At 41.2% G+C, this 15,877-nt stretch overlaps 1 protein-coding gene across 2 annotated transcripts in view; it reads left to right on the forward strand.

Annotated features, from left to right (window-relative positions):
* Nucleotides 1-15,877, forward strand: part of LOC110537019 (contactin-associated protein-like 4) — a 219,319-nt gene that overhangs the window by 122,595 nt on the left and 80,847 nt on the right. For both annotated transcript variants that reach the window (XM_021622727.2, XM_021622728.2), the window contains exons 11-16: nucleotides 3,220-3,326; nucleotides 6,401-6,520; nucleotides 7,114-7,311; nucleotides 10,225-10,381; nucleotides 13,364-13,491; nucleotides 14,956-15,126. In XM_021622727.2, coding sequence (XP_021478402.2) covers nucleotides 3,220-3,326; nucleotides 6,401-6,520; nucleotides 7,114-7,311; nucleotides 10,225-10,381; nucleotides 13,364-13,491; nucleotides 14,956-15,126 — 881 coding nt within the window. The remainder of the gene's footprint in view (nucleotides 1-3,219; nucleotides 3,327-6,400; nucleotides 6,521-7,113; nucleotides 7,312-10,224; nucleotides 10,382-13,363; nucleotides 13,492-14,955; nucleotides 15,127-15,877) is intronic.

Consider the following 15,877-nt stretch of genomic DNA (forward strand, 5'->3'; position numbering starts at 1 on the left):
TTAATTGACGAAAGATGTGCTTTTCTTTTAAAAAACAAGGACATTTCTAAGTGACCCCAAACTTTTGAACAGTGGTGTAATTGTAATGGTGCCCATCATTAGTTCTCAGACCTGACAATTTCAGAGGACATTCTGAGAATGCCTACCTGGAGTTCAGAAAAGGTTTCTTTACAGGTCTTGAAAAAACTTTGAAAAGAAAATCGAAAGAACACTGGGCCTTGAACATATTAAGGGCAGTATTATAAAACATAAAGAGATGTATTTATTTTAGGCATTCACGGGATGCCAATTTCTTTTTGTTTTTGTGAGATACAGTGCCTTGCGAAAGTATTCGGCCCCCTTGAACTTTGCGACCTTTTGCCACATTTCAGGCTTCAAACATAAAGATATAAAACTGTATTTTTTTGTGAAGAATCAACAACAAGTGGGACACAATCATGAAGTGGAACGACATTTATTGAATATTTCAAACTTTTTTAACAAATCAAAAACTGAAAAATTGGGCGTGCAAAATTATTCAGCCCCCTTAAGTTAATACTTTGTAGCGCCACCGTTTGCTGCGATTACAGCTGTAAGTCGCTTGGGGTATGTCTCTATCAGTTTTGCACATCGAGAGACTGACATTTTTTCCCATTCCTCCTTGCAAAACAGCTCAATCTCAGTGAGGTTGGATGGAGAGCATTTGTGACCAGCAGTTTTCAGTTCTTTCCACAGATTCTCGATTGGATTCAGGTCTGAACTTTGACTTGGCCATTCTAACACCTGGATATGTTTATTTTTGAAGCATTCCATTGTAGATTTTGCTTTATGTTTTGGATCATTGTCTTGATGGAAGACAAATCTCCGTCCCAGTCTCAGGTCTTTTGCAGACTCCATCAGGTTTTCTTCCAGATTGGTCCTGTATTTGGCTCCATCCATCTTCCCATCAATTTTAACCATCTTCCCTGTCCCTGCTGAAGAAAAGCAGGCCCAAACCATGATGCTGCCACCACCATGTTTGACAGTGGGGATGCTGTGTTCAGGGTGATGAGCTGTGTTGCTTTTACGCCAAACATAAAGTTTTGCATTGTTGCCAAAAAGTTCAATTTTGGTTTCATCTGACCAGAGCACCTTCTTCCACATGTTTGGTGTGTCTCCCAGGTGGCTTGTGGCAAACTTTAAACAACACTTTTTATGGATATCTTTAAGAAATGGCTTTCTTCTTGCCACTCTTCCATAAAGGCCAGATTTGTGCAATATACGACTGATTGTTGTCCTATGGACAGAGTCTCCCACCTCAGCTGTAGATCTCTGCAGTTCATCCAGAGTGATCATGGGCCTCTTGGCTGCATCTCTGATCAGTCTTCTCCTTGTATGAGCTGAAAGTTTAGAGGGACGGCCAGGTCTTGGTAGATTTGCAGTGGTCTGATACTCCTTCCATTTCAATATTACCGCTTGCACAGTGCTCCTTGGGATGTTTAAAGCTTGGGAAATCTTTTTGTATCCAAATCCGGCTTTAAACTTCTTCACAACAGTATCTCGGACCTGCCTGATGTGTTCCTTGTTCTCCATGATGCTCTCTGCGCTTTTAACGGACCTCTGAGACTATCACAGTGCAGGTGCATTTATACGGAGACTTGATTACACACAGGTGGATTGTATTTATCATCATTAGTCATTTAGGTCAACATTGGATCATTCAGAGATCCTCACTGAACTTCTGGAGAGAGTTTGCTGCACTGAAAGTAAAGGGGCTGAATAATTTTGCACGCCCAATTTTTCAGTTTTTGATTTGTTAAAAAAGTTTGAAATATCCAATAAATGTCATTCCACTTCATGATTGTGTCCCACTTGTTGTTGATTCTTCACAAAAAAATACAGTTTTATATCTTTATGTTTGAAGCCTGAAATGTGGCAAAAGGTCGCAAAGTTCAAGGGGGCCGAATACTTTCGCAAGGCACTGTATGTCTCTCTGAGAAAATAGTTTGACTATGCGCCAGGGGTTGGAACCAATTCAGGGAACAGAACCAAAAAATGGAAAATAACTAAATTATTTGAGGAACAGAATGGAAAACTAAAGTGATCTATACTGTTCCCGGAGCAAAACCGTTATCTTAAAAGTGTGGGATTCAGTTAGTAACGTTATTGCACGTTCTGGGCATTTTTTTCCATTCCCACAAAAATCGCAACAGCCTATGCAAAGCACTCACTCTGTCACTCAGAAACGTATTCCAGGGTCTGCCTGCCAGCTGGAAATCTTTGCCAGTGGGTGTGTAGGCTACCTGCCCCTCCCCTCCCGTCTGAAGCATTGGTTAGCCTACTGTAGCCTACTGACATTACAAACATAATTAAGAAATTAGGATGAGAGGTTTAATTACAGAATACTTTTTAAATAGTTAATACAAGTCAATACTAGTCACATTTCCCATTGGATTTATTAACTACAAAAAGGTAAGATGTGTTTTTAATTTTAGTGCTGCTCTGCACACGCAACATTGTTAGCTAGTCCTGCACACACAACCTTGTGAGCTGGTCCAACGTTAAACCAACTCGGAAGTTCAAACATATTCAGAGTTCCTCCATAGAAGCCGCCCCTCCGTAGGTATAATTTTTGGGGCCGAATTCTGATAATGCATGTTATAACAAGATGCCCAGTGCCTCAAGGCAAGCTTCCTCTATCCTCTTTCACTCTCTCCTCACCATCATATTTTCAGGTACATCTCACACCCTACACTGTGACTGGCAGCACAGTGTGTGTGTGTTTGTCTTTCAGTATGATTAAACCATGCTATTAGGCAAAATACAAGTTGGTCTTAATGACTTTCCTGTACAGATTAAATCGCTGACCGCTCCACAGCAGGCTGCTCTATCTTAATGTAACCTTTATTTAACTAGGCAAGTCAGTTCAAAACAAATTCTTACTTACAATGACGGCCTACCCCAGCCAAACCTGGATGACGCTGGGCCAATTGTGCACCGCCCTATGGGACTCCCATTCAAGGCCAGATGTGATACAGCCTGGATTTGAATCAGGGACTGTAAGGACACCTCTTGCACTGAGATGCAGTGCCTTAGACTGCTGCGCCACTCGGGAGTTCAGATAGAGCATTCACTCTATCTTCACTGATTGGTGAAGTAATTTAAAATTGAGCTAAATGTATATTTCAGAGGTATAAAAAGGAACAGAAAGATTTCTGACCTTCAGAAACCTGTGGGGATAAATCTCTCTTCTCTTTTCAGATGCTCTCCAAGCCATTGTGAACACGGGGGGAGATGCACCCAGTCTTGGAGTACCTTCCATTGCAACTGTTCGAACACGGGCTACAGTGGAGCAACATGTCACAGCTGTAAGGAGACCTTGTGTGTTTCTTAAAAATCTTGAAACCACAGTGTTGTTTTTATAACTGAAGAATTCTTTCAAAACCTGTGTGTGTGCTTGCTTGCATGCGCTCGAAGCAAAAGGCGTATATCCAAACTGTAAAGCTAGTGCAGAACTAAACAGACTAAACAGACATACTGTCGAGAAGATATTGTGTTTGTTCCTTAAACATGCACAGAGACACAGCAAGTTGGATTCAAGGTCAAGCGTCTTATCTCTGATGCAGCAATAGCCTGCTGCAGTGCCAGACCCGTTTGACAAAGCCTCACCATTGATAAGGATTAGGACAAAGCCTTTAATGATGTGAGAGCTTCTCTCGCTCTGTCTCTCTAAGTCCGCTCAGTGTCATCATAAATTGTGTGGAAGATTTGAACGTTAAATTAAGCGACTTGTCAGTCAAACATAATCGCCTCACCATTTAACACATTCACACTTGAGTTGCGTTGAAATTGAAGTGCTGGTGGAGACCGGAAAAGGACTGAAGATTTTCTTTGTCTCTATAATTAAATTGGAATTAAACTTAGATTCATCACAGGAAGTGTTTCAGGTGAGGAGGAAATAAGATATTTACGAGAATGGAGATATACTGTGTGACTAAACTGTTAGATGTTGTTAGTTATTATTTTCTGACAAGAGGGGAGGGTTTGTATTGTTTCATACGTTGTGTACGCACATCCAATGACTTGCATGGTGCTCGGTACAAATTGCCAGACGATGACTTCCGGGTCAAAATGGTGCACAAAAAAAAACAGGAGCATTCATCATTGTACCTATTCTTTATTTCATGAGGGTTTGTATTATGCCAGGTCAATGTGTTCTAGTTATAGTAGGGTTTCATAGTCATGTTCAGGGGAACCCACAGAGGTGCACATTTTTGTTCCTGCCCAGCACTTATATACCCGATTAACAAGCCCTTGATTAGCTGCAGGTGTGTCTGTTCTTGGCAGGAACAAATAATTAACTGAGGAACCCTGCTCAGGGTAACAGTGAAAGGGAATACACTGAATACAACCTCCTGTTAATGTTGTTATTGATATGGCCTTGTATTAATTATTTATCAGTCAGACATGCCCACTAGCCATTAACCAATGGCTATTCAGAATAATATAGACTGGTATACACATGGTGTGCATCTGAAATGGCATCCTATTCCCTATAAAGTGCACTTCTTTTGACCAGAGCTCCAAAGGCTCTGGTCAAAAGTAGTGTACTATACAGGGAATAGTTAGCCATTACGGACAGAGTCAAAGAAACGGCAACATCTGCAGTGATGGGGCCTGCATTCCTTAGGGACACCAGCTAGCACCCTTTAATCTAGAATGCAATGGTTTTCTGTGCGTCTCCTTTCAAATAATGATGGTTAGCACATCAATAATGTAACAACCGCCGCAACAACAGAACAGACTGCTGGCTCAAACACACACATTACATCAACAGAACAGGCTGTTGGCACACAAAGCTACTGTAAATCAGAGTGGAGAGAGTTGAGTGCCCAAAACAAAGAACGCCTTTCGCTGCTCTGCGTCAGTGGAGCCTTCTTGTCTGGCACACCCCAACATGGCTTAGTGTCTTGGAATATAAAAGTTTGTGTTGTTTGCTTTGTGTATGTGTGTGTTCTGTTTGCACACCCAATGTGCCTTGGTGTCATAGATTAGAATATGAACGTTAATTTTATTTGCTTTTAGTACTGTATGTATATGTTATGTACACGGAGTATACAAAACATTAAGAACACCCAGTGGTGGAAGAAGTACCCAATTGTCACACTTGAGTAAAAGTATAGATACATAAATAGAAAGTTACTCAAGTAAAAGTGAAAGTCAGGCAGTGAATTACTACTTGAGTAAAGTCAAAAAGTTTGGGGTTTTAAATACACTTAAGTATCAATAGTAAAAGTATGATTCATTTAAAATTCCTATTATTTAGCAAAGCAGACAGCACATTTGCCTTGTTTTTTATCAATTTTGCGGATAGCCAGGGGCACACTCCAATACTCAGACATTATTTACAAAAGATGCATTTTGTGTTTGGTATACGTATATTCTGTGAGTTAGTTATTCATTTAGAAATGTGAATACATTATAAAGTATCATTGGACAGCCCTTGCCACCCAAAGGCATTAAGTATGCTCCTCAGCTGAAACATTTAAATATTTTCCTCCAAAGCAATCCTAGATGTCAAAATCTTCATAAACAGCATAAATTATAAACAATTGTTTTCTTTCAGGAAGTGGTGTTAAAGACTTGATTTGGAAATTTACATATAGACCACATGCCAGGTCTCAAGTTCTTAACTTATCATACTTACTTTCACATCTAGTGGAAACATGGCAGTGTTTGCTCTAAAAGTTGTTCCTGTGTAATGTACATTTAATTGGAATTCTTGAGCATGTGTCTGTTGGTGGCTGTATTTGTTTCAGTTCATTATTTCAGTCAGTACTAATTTCAGCAGGGGGGGGAAAAGCAGTGAATGTTTTTCTTGAGTAAAAGTAAAGTCACCCAGTAAAATACTACTTGAGTAAAGCTATTTGGTTTTAAATCTACTTACAAGTAGAAAAAGTAAATGTAATTGCTAAAATATACTTAAGTATCAAAAGTAAATGTATAAATCATTTCAAGTTCTTTATATTAAGCAAACTACACGGCACCATGTTATTTTTTACATTTTATTCTAAGGATAGCCAGGGGCACACTCCAACACTCAGACATTTTTACAAATTAAGCATTTGTGTTTAGTGAGTCCACCAGATCAGAGGCAGTAGGGATGACTAGGGATGTTCTCTTGATAAGTATGTGAATTAGATCATTTTCCTGTCCTGCATATCATTGAAAATGTAACAAGTACTTTTGGGTGTGAGTAAAAAGTAGATTATTTTCTTTAGGAATGTAGTGAAATAAAAGTAAAAGTTGTAAAAAAAATATCAATAGTAAAGTACAGATACCCCCCAAAACGACTTAAGGTGTACTTTAAAGCATTTTTACATAAGTACTTCACACTGGCAGTAGGTAACCTAAGTGCTTGTGTATATTTTCTCCTACTCAGCTGTCTATGAGAAGTCATGTGAAGCGTATAAACACCAGGGTAACACATCAGGCCTGTATTACATAGATGTGGATGGAAGTGGTCCGATCAAGTCACAGCTGATCTACTGCAACATGACAGGTAAACCACTCACTCACTCACTCACTCACTCACTCACTCACTCACTCACTCACTCACTCACTCACTCACTCACTCGCACACTAATTAAACCACTGGATGACAAGCTATGGTTTCCCTGTTACATTATACCACTCACTGCATGGATAGTTAGGGTTTCCCTGCATACATAACCACTGGTGGCAGTGTGACAAATAATCTCCACTTGGTTTTTACTATTGCCTAATGCAAATCTGTTATGACAGAGAAGTAGGGTTCAGTTAAAGTGCCACCAACAATCTGGCATATGGTACTTCCTTATTGCCCGCCAGTGGCAGTTTAGTTATTTCTCTCACTGACGGAAACAGATAGACACCTCGTTTAGGGGGCTGTTGATGGCTTTCGGTAAGTAACTGAGCTGTGAGCTGTGGCTGGGATCCCAGATCTTCTGACAGGATTTCCATCCTTCAGGGCTGGCACCAGCTGCTATCGGAAACATCTCGTCTTCCCACCCACCCCATCCCCGTTTTCACACTGTCTCTGCTATCATTAACATTTTCATAATCATTTAGAATGATCCTAGGATTTCCCTCTGTTCTCTCTCTCTTCTCCTCCAGATAAAACATGGCTGGTGATCCAACACAATAACACGGAGCTAACCAAATTAAAGGCCTCATCTGGGATAAATCAGCATTTAGCCTATTTTAACTATTCTGCCGACGCGGAACAGCTCTGGGCCATAATTACCCAGGCAGAGCACTGCGAGCAGGAAGTCCTCTACCACTGCAGAAAGTCACTCCTCTTAAACACACCAGGTGAATCATTTTATTAACAGTATTGATCCCAGCCAGCCATAAAGGTCAGGATGATTAAAAACCTGCTCACTCAGTCAACTGTGAGTCAGTGTACGCATCCCAAATGGCACCCTATTCCCTATATAGTGTACTACTTTTGACCAGACCCGGCAAAAGTAGTGAACTATTTAGGGAATAGGGTACCATTTGGGAGACACGCTGTGAGAGGGAGTGCTGCTCTCCACCCGCAGAGCTTAAACAGATGTCACAAATTGATTATTGTGCTCATTGTTGCAAATTAATTTAGGTTTTAGAGGGGGGGGGGGTTGTTCTATGTAGGCCTACCCGTCATATTGTTATACTAGAATATTCATCATTTCTGGATGTGTTATGGCACATGCACTGAGTGAGTTAGCATTTAGATGATTCGTTTTTGCATTGATTGGTGTGTCGTTGGTGTTTGCCATATGATATTAATTTGTAATGACTCTTTTAAACCTGCAAATTAACATGAAACAAGGCAACTCACAGCTTCACAGTGTAATTGCTGTCCATTAGCTGTCTCGTTACTGTAGAGGCTGACTGAGGGAAGAGGAAAACAATGTCAAAGTTAAATAAATAATGCTGGAAAATGTCAAATGGAGAATAATGAGGGATAGAGTATGGTGTTAGGTTTCTGTTTAAAACCAGACAGCCTGCTTCAGGTGGGGGAACGTGATCAGACGAGTGATGGAAGAAAGAATCAATGAGAATGACTTGCTTTTCTCTTTCAAGGCAGCAGTCTGGAGTCTGGCCTGTTTTTTTGGGGAAAGTGGTGACTGAAACCATTCTCAATTAAGCACTCTCTCTCCTCTTGTTACAGTCTTTTTGTGGAGCGTGTCTCTGTTTTATTTTTATTTTATTTTATTTTTTATTTCACCTTTATTTAACCAGGTAGGCTAGTTGAGAACAAGTTCTCATTTGCAACTGCGACTCTCTTGGCCAGGTGGCCAAGATAAAGCATAGCAGTGTGAACAGACAACACAGAGTTACACATGGAGTAAACAATTAACAAGTCAATAACACAGTAAAAAAAAAGAGAGTCTATATACATTGTGTGCAAAAGGCATGAGGAGGTAGGCAAATAATTACAATTTTGCAGATTAACACTGGAGTGATAAATGATCAGATGGTCATGTACAGGTAGAGATATTGGTGTGCAAAAGAGCAGAAAAGTAAATAAATAAAAACAGTATGGGGATGAGGTAGGTAAAATTGGGTGGGCTATTTACCGATAGACTATGTACAGCTGCAGCGATCGGTTAGCTGCTCAGATAGCAGATGTTTGAAGTTGGTGAGGGAGATAAAAGTCTCCAACTTCAGCGATTTTTGCAATTTGTTCCAGTCACAGGCAGCAGAGAACTGGAACGAAAGGCGGCCAAATGAGGTGTTGGCTTTAGGGATGATCAGTGAGATACACCTGCTGGAGCGCGTGCTACGGGTGGGTGTTGCCATTGTGACCAGTGAACTGAGATAAGGCGGAGCTTTACCTAGCATGGACTTGTAGATGACCTGGAACCAGTGGGTCTGGCGACGAATATGTAGCGAGGGCCAGCCGACTAGAGCATACAGGTCGCAGTGGTGGGTGGTATAAGGTGCTTTAGTGACAAAACGGATGGCACTGTGATAAACTGCATCCAGTTTGCTGAGTAGAGTGTTGGAAGCTATTTTGTAGATGACGTCGCCGAAGTCGAGGATCGGTAGGATAGTCAGTTTTACTAGGGTAAGTTTGGCGGCGTGAGCGAAGGAGGCTTTGTTGCGGAATAGAAAGCCGACTCTAGATTTGATTTTCGATTGGAGATGTTTGATATGAGTCTGGAAGGAGAGTTTACAGTCTAGCCAGACACCTATAGATGTCCACATATTCAAGGTCGGAACCATCGAGGGTGGTGATACTAGTCAGGCGTGCGGGTGCAGGCAGCGAACGGTTGAAAAGCATGCATTTGGTTTTACTAGCGTTTAAGAGCAGTTGGATGCCACAGAAGGAGTGTTGTATGGCATTGAAGCTCGTTTGGAGGTTAGATAGCACAGTGTCCAAGGACGGGCTGGAAGTATATAGAATGGTGTCGTCTGCGTAGAGGTGGATCAGGGAATCGCCCGCAGCAAGAGCAACATCATTGATATATACAGAGAAAAGAGTCCGCCCGAGAATTGAACCCTGTGGCACCCCCATAGAGACTGCCAGAGGACCGGACAGCATGCCCTCCAATTTGACACACTGAACTCTGTCTGCAAAGTAGTTGGTGAACCAGGCAAGGCAGTCATCAGAAAAACCGAGGCTATGTCATTAGTGTCCTCATTGCAAATAGCACCAAATTGATCTTTAGGTAAAACACATCTTGTCTGATCTGTTTTTACATTTTTACCCAAACATCTCATGCCCTACATAGTAAATAAATGAACAGGAGTTTGGGAGTCTGTAGTATTTATGAACACACCCCTTTGTTAGGTTAACATTTTTCAGAATAAATAACTCACGGACACTAGAGAAGTTTGACCAAGTTTTATTCTTCGACACAACTGTATTCAGACAAATAAATAGCTTCCCCTGTGGTGGTATTCATACCCCACTTTGGGTGGAGTCTCCTCCTTATCTCCAAACGTTGCATCATTCTTGCTAAGCAGGGAACTAAGTGATATGAGCCTTCAACGATTTCTCCCCTTATCAGTACTGTCACATGCAATTGTTTTCCCTGCACTCAGCCCCTCATTATGGCACCCCTCATGTCTCTTGTGTAACTAATGTTCCTACTCTCTGAGTATAACAATGTTCAAAGTTTACTCCAGAATCCGACACCTTCAAAGTGTGTGTGTGTGTGTGTGTGTGTGTGTGTGTGTGTGTCTGTGTCTGTGTCTGTGTCTGTGTCTGTGTCTGTGTCTGTGTCTTTATCTCAGATGGATCTCCGTTCACCTGGTGGGTGGGTCGTACAGATGAGCCCCAGACGTACTGGGGCGGGGCGGTACCAGGGAGCCAGCAGTGTGGCTGCGGTCTTCAGGGGAACTGCATCGACTCAGACCACTACTGCAACTGTGACGCTGACCGCAAAGAATGGTACAATACCATCACATTCTCTATATATTTCCCTTAATCTCTTGCTCTCACTCTATCTGCTCCCCTCTTTCTCTCTCTCTCTATATATATATCTGCTCCCCTCTTTCTCTCTCTCGCTATATATCTGCTCCTCTCTTTCTCTCTCTACATATATACCGTGGGGAGAACAAGTATTTGATACACTGCCGATTTTGCAGATTTTCCTACATACAAAGCATGTAGAGGTCTGTAATATTTATCATAGGTACACTTCAACTGTGAGAGACTGGAATCTAAAACAAAAATCCAGAAAATCACATTGTGTGATTTTGAAATAATTAATTTGCATTTTATTGCATGACATAAGTATTTGATACATCAGAAAAGCAGAACCTAATATTTGGTACAGAAACCTTTGTTTGCAATTACAAGGATCATCTGTTTCTTGTAGTTCTTGACCAGGTTTGCACACACTGCAGCAGGGATTTTGGCCCACTCCTCCATACAGACCTTTTCCAGATCCTTCAGGTTTCGGGGCTGTCGCTGGGCAATACGAACTTTCAGCTCCCTCCAAAGATGTTCTATTGGGTTCAGGTCTGGAGACTGGCTAGGCCACTCCAGGACCTTGAGATGCTTCTTACGGAGCCACTCCTTAGTTGACCTGGCTGTGTGTTTTGGTTCATTGTAATGCTGGAAGACCCCGCCACGACCCATCTTCAATGCTCTTACGGAGGGAAGGAGTTTGTTGGCCAAGATCTCGCGATACATGGCCCCATCCATCCTCCCCTCAATACGGTGCAGTCGTCCTGTCCCCTTTGCAGAAAAGCATCCCCGAAGAATGATGTTTCCTCCTCCATGCTTCACGGTTGGGATGGTGTTCTTGGGGTTGTACTCATCCTCTTCTTCCTCAAAACACGGCGAGTGGAGTTTAGACCAAAAATCACTATTTTTGTCTCATCAGACCACATGACCTTCTCCCATTCCTCCTCTGGATCATCCAGATGGTCATTGGCAAACTTCAGATGGGCCTGGACATGCGCTGGCTTGAGCAGGGGGACTTTGCGTGCGCTGCAGGATTTTAATCCATGACGGCGTAGTGTGTTACTAATGGTTTTCTTTGAGACTGTGGTCCCAGCTCTCTTCAGGTCATTGACCAGGTCCTGCCGTGTAGTTCTGGGCTGATCCTTCACCTTCCTCATGATCATTGATGCTCCGCGAGGTGAGATCTTGCATGGAGCCCCAGACCGAGGGTGATTGACCGTCATCTTGAACTTCTTCCATTTTCTGATAATTGCGCCAACAGTTGTTGCCTTCTCACCAAGCTGCTTGCCTATTGTCCTGTAGCCCATCCCAGCCTTGTGCAGGTCTACAATTTTATCCCTGATGTCCTTACACAGCTCTCTGGTCTTGGCCATTGTGGAGAGGTTGGAGTCTGTTTGATTGAGTGTGTGGACAGGTGTCTTTTATACAGGTAACGATTTCAAACAGGTGCAGTTAATACAGGTAATGAGTGGAGAACAGTAGGGCTTCTGAAAGAAAAACTAACAGGTCTGTGAGCCGGATTTCTTACTGGTTGGTAGGTGATCAAATACTTATGTCATGCAATAAAATGCAAATTTGGATTTTTGTTTTAGATTCCGTCTCTCACAATTGAAGTGTACCTATGATAAAATTCCAGACTTCTACACGCTTTGTAGGTAGGAAAACCTGCAAAATTGACAGTGTATCAAATATTTGTTCTCTCCACTGTATCTGCTCTCCTCTTTCTCTCACTCTCTTTCTCTATCTGTTTCCCTCTTTCTTTATAAAGAGCGGCAGGGTAGCCTAGTGGTTAGAGTGTTGGACTAGCAACCGGAAGGTTGCAAGTTAAAACCCCTGAGCTGACAAGGTACAAATCTGCCATTCTGCCCCTGAAAGGGCAGTTACACTGTTCCTAGGCTGTCATTGAAATTAAGAATTTGTTATCAACTGACTTGCCTGGTTAAGTAAAGGTAAAAAATAAAAATCTCTCTTTATACATCTTCTGAACACCAATCCCCACTACTCTTCAGCTCCTTTTTGTCCACCCTTCCCTATGTAATGTCTGGATCTCTGCCCCAACATGCTATACCATCTGCTGTACTCAACACTCAGTGTGATTCTCTACTGACTGAGATTCACCTTTCAATTTTTTTTATCATATTCAGAAAGGGCCTTGTTCTCTCACCGGCATTTGTATTTGTTTTCATGAAATTTTTATAGCCCCCACAACAGTAATAAGACTACAAGAACATAAACATCAGCTAGAGTAAACATCATCTGGATGGAGGTTGTTAAAATCGGCACAATTTTCTTTTCTATTTCCTGTTGTGATTGTTTGTGCCCTAGTGGTATTTGATTAAGCAATAATCAGAACAGGAAGTAGCTGGCCAGAAGGAATGGTTCTATTCTAGGAGTATGAGTCAAATGCCTACATCTCCAAAGATGCAGCAGAAGTATACTGTACTTACAACTCTATTGTATAAAAATAACATTCATCCTACATCTCTGTATGTGTATTTCTTACAACACCAGCAGTGCACAACTCCAGTTCTCGAAGGCTCCCATCCTGCTTCTCGCTTTCACTCTCTCTCATATTGATTGGCTATAGATTCCACACACCTGGTAGCCCAAGTAATCAACTTGCCATTGAAATGCAACAAACGGTGTATCCTGTTAGCTCTGGAGAACCGAAGCTATACACCTCCACCCTATACCATGTCTCTCATCGATAGCTATACATATTAGAGAGATTATCGAGAGGAACCAGACCAGCTGCCTGCTATTACTGTCACACTGTGAATCCAGACACAAAGACAACCTACCGTTACTGTGCTTCATAAACTAACCAAAAATCAAATACTCAGGATGGCTGTTAATTAGGATCAATTGAAGAAAGCAACATAGGCTGATACACTGATTTTGATCTGGTCCTTTGTTCCTCTGTTGTTTTAATGCATCCCTCCTCTGTTTTATGTAACCCAGGGCGACTGACTCTGGTCTGCTCACCCATAAGGAGAATCTGCCGGTCAGATGGGTGGTTGTTGGGGATATACAGAGACCTGGATCAGAGGCAGCCTATAAAGTCGGACCACTCAAGTGTCATGGCGACAGTAAGTTTCAAATTATGACATTGTAAAGATAGTCTCACACTCGATCCACATTCTTAGAAAAAAGTGCTACTGTATCTAGAACCTAAACGGGTTATTCAGCTTATTCACCCTTTCCACAGAGGCTTCTATATGGAACCCAAAACGATTCTACCTGAAACAAATGTGTACAGCCGAAGAACCCTTTGGAACCCTTTATATTCCCAATTATTTATTGGGTATCACCAAAGTTTTGGCACACAGTGCCTTACTCTGGGTTAGAAAGTAAGGATCAAGTCAATTAATCGTTCTACTAAATCAGTCCATTATTTAATCCATTACTGACCTTCCTTCAATAAACTGACTAGGTTTTACTGAGTATTGTGTGCTCGCTTTGATATATCAGTCAATCTATCACTCCATTATTTCTATATGGACATGGAGTATTTACAATGCACACAGCCTGTGATTCAAACAAATGCAGATAAATGACCTGAGCACTGTAGACTTTACAAGCTACTCCTACTCTGTGTCACTTTCTGACCTTAGTTCTTTGGTTATGTCTTTGTTTAGTATGGTCAGGACGTCCCTGATTGAGAATCATACTTAGGTAGCCTGGTTTCACTTTTGAGTTGTGGGTGATTCTTTTCCGTGTTAGTGTTTTGTGCCACACGGGACTGTTTTGTTTGTTTCGATTTTCGTTTGTTCTTTCACTTTGTTATTTTGTATTTTGTAGTGTTCAGTTTTACATACAGTATTAAAATGGACACTTACCACGCTGCAAATTGGTCCGATATCTCTTACTCCTCGTCGGAAGAAGACGAGCGTTACACTCTGAGTCCTCAGCACAGTCATTTCTTTTCCCATACCTGTTTGATGCTAATGCAACATTCTCTTCCTCTCCATCAATCATCATGTTAATCACTCTGATTATGCACATAACCTAATTATCTGTACCACATTAGCAGAATGGTTACAAAAACAATGTTCTCTCTTTTATGCACTTATGCTGATGGCGGTAGGTAGTTGTTAATCAGGCAATAATGAATCAAGAGTCCCAATCTCTTTTTTACTCCTAATTGCATCCTTGGTTACCTGAAATATTTATCTTAGTAAATTAGACATAAACGGGGGAAACAGAGGTGGAATATAATTAAGATGAATTAGAAGAAACAGTTGGCCTGTTCATGTGCCTGACAGTCTCATCAACAGATCATTATTATGAACTGAGAACGAAACAAGTTGAGGACATATACTCTCGAAGCCACATCTTATTTTGTTCTCAGTCTATTTAGACCTTAGTTTACAATAAGCACCCTTTTTCTCAATCAGCACCTTGTTATGGTTGTCGCACCTATGTGATTTGTGGTTGTCTTACTTACCTTAGCTGAATGCACTGACTAAGTCATTCTGAATAAGAGTATGCTAAACGACCAAAATGTATGTACATGTAAATGGTAAATGTATTGATTTCCATAATTTCCTCAGAGAACTTCTGGAACGCAGCGTTCTTCAACAAAGAGACGTCATATCTGCACTTCCCCACGTTCCACGGAGAGCTGAGTGCAGACATCTCCTTCCTGTTCAAAACCACCGCTGCTTCTGGAGTCTTCCTGGAAAACCTGGGCATCAAAGACTTCATACGGGTGGAACTCAGCTGTAAGTAGAATGGATGAAGTCGGCTGTAATAGAGTCGATAAAGTCAGCTGTAATTAGAGTGGATGAAGTCAGTTGTAATAGAATGGATGAAGTTGGCTGTAATAGAGTGGATGAGCTCAGCTATAAGTAGAGTGGATGAAGTCGGCTGTAATAGGGTGGATGATATCAGCTGTAATAGGGTGGATGATATCAGCTGTAATAGGGTGGATGAAGTCAACTGTAATAAAGTGGATGAAGTAAGCTAAAATAGAGTGGATGAAAATCTCCATCTTTTACACCAATTGACTGCACATAATAACATGTTCTGCAGGTCCTGTTCAGTTTCTGACATCAAAATAATATAACCAGCATATAAAAATGTACTTGGCATTTTATCAACATATCTTACTCCAATATTTAACTGTTTAATTTATTTTGTCAAATAATTTATAAACAAAGCAAACAAAGTCTGTGATAATCTGTACGATATTCATTAACACACATACAAGCAATTGTTACTTTGTAAGATAACATTTCCCATCAACCCCTGTCTTAAACAAACTATAGGCTAAAATATCCCTATTTACAAAATCAAAGGCTTTCTGGAAATCAGTGAAACATGCAAAAGTAGGCTTCTCTTTGTGTAATCTATTTCTGATTATTGTACAGACCGAGAAGATATGATCTTTACAGGCTCCAGATTTACGAAATACATTTTGTTCATTCACCAGAATGTTTTGATCCTCCAAAAAGGTCATTCATTAGCCTATTG

The sequence above is a fragment of the Oncorhynchus mykiss genome, chromosome 12, assembly GCF_013265735.2.
Source record: "Oncorhynchus mykiss isolate Arlee chromosome 12, USDA_OmykA_1.1, whole genome shotgun sequence".
Classification (NCBI taxonomy): domain Eukaryota; kingdom Metazoa; phylum Chordata; class Actinopteri; order Salmoniformes; family Salmonidae; genus Oncorhynchus; species Oncorhynchus mykiss.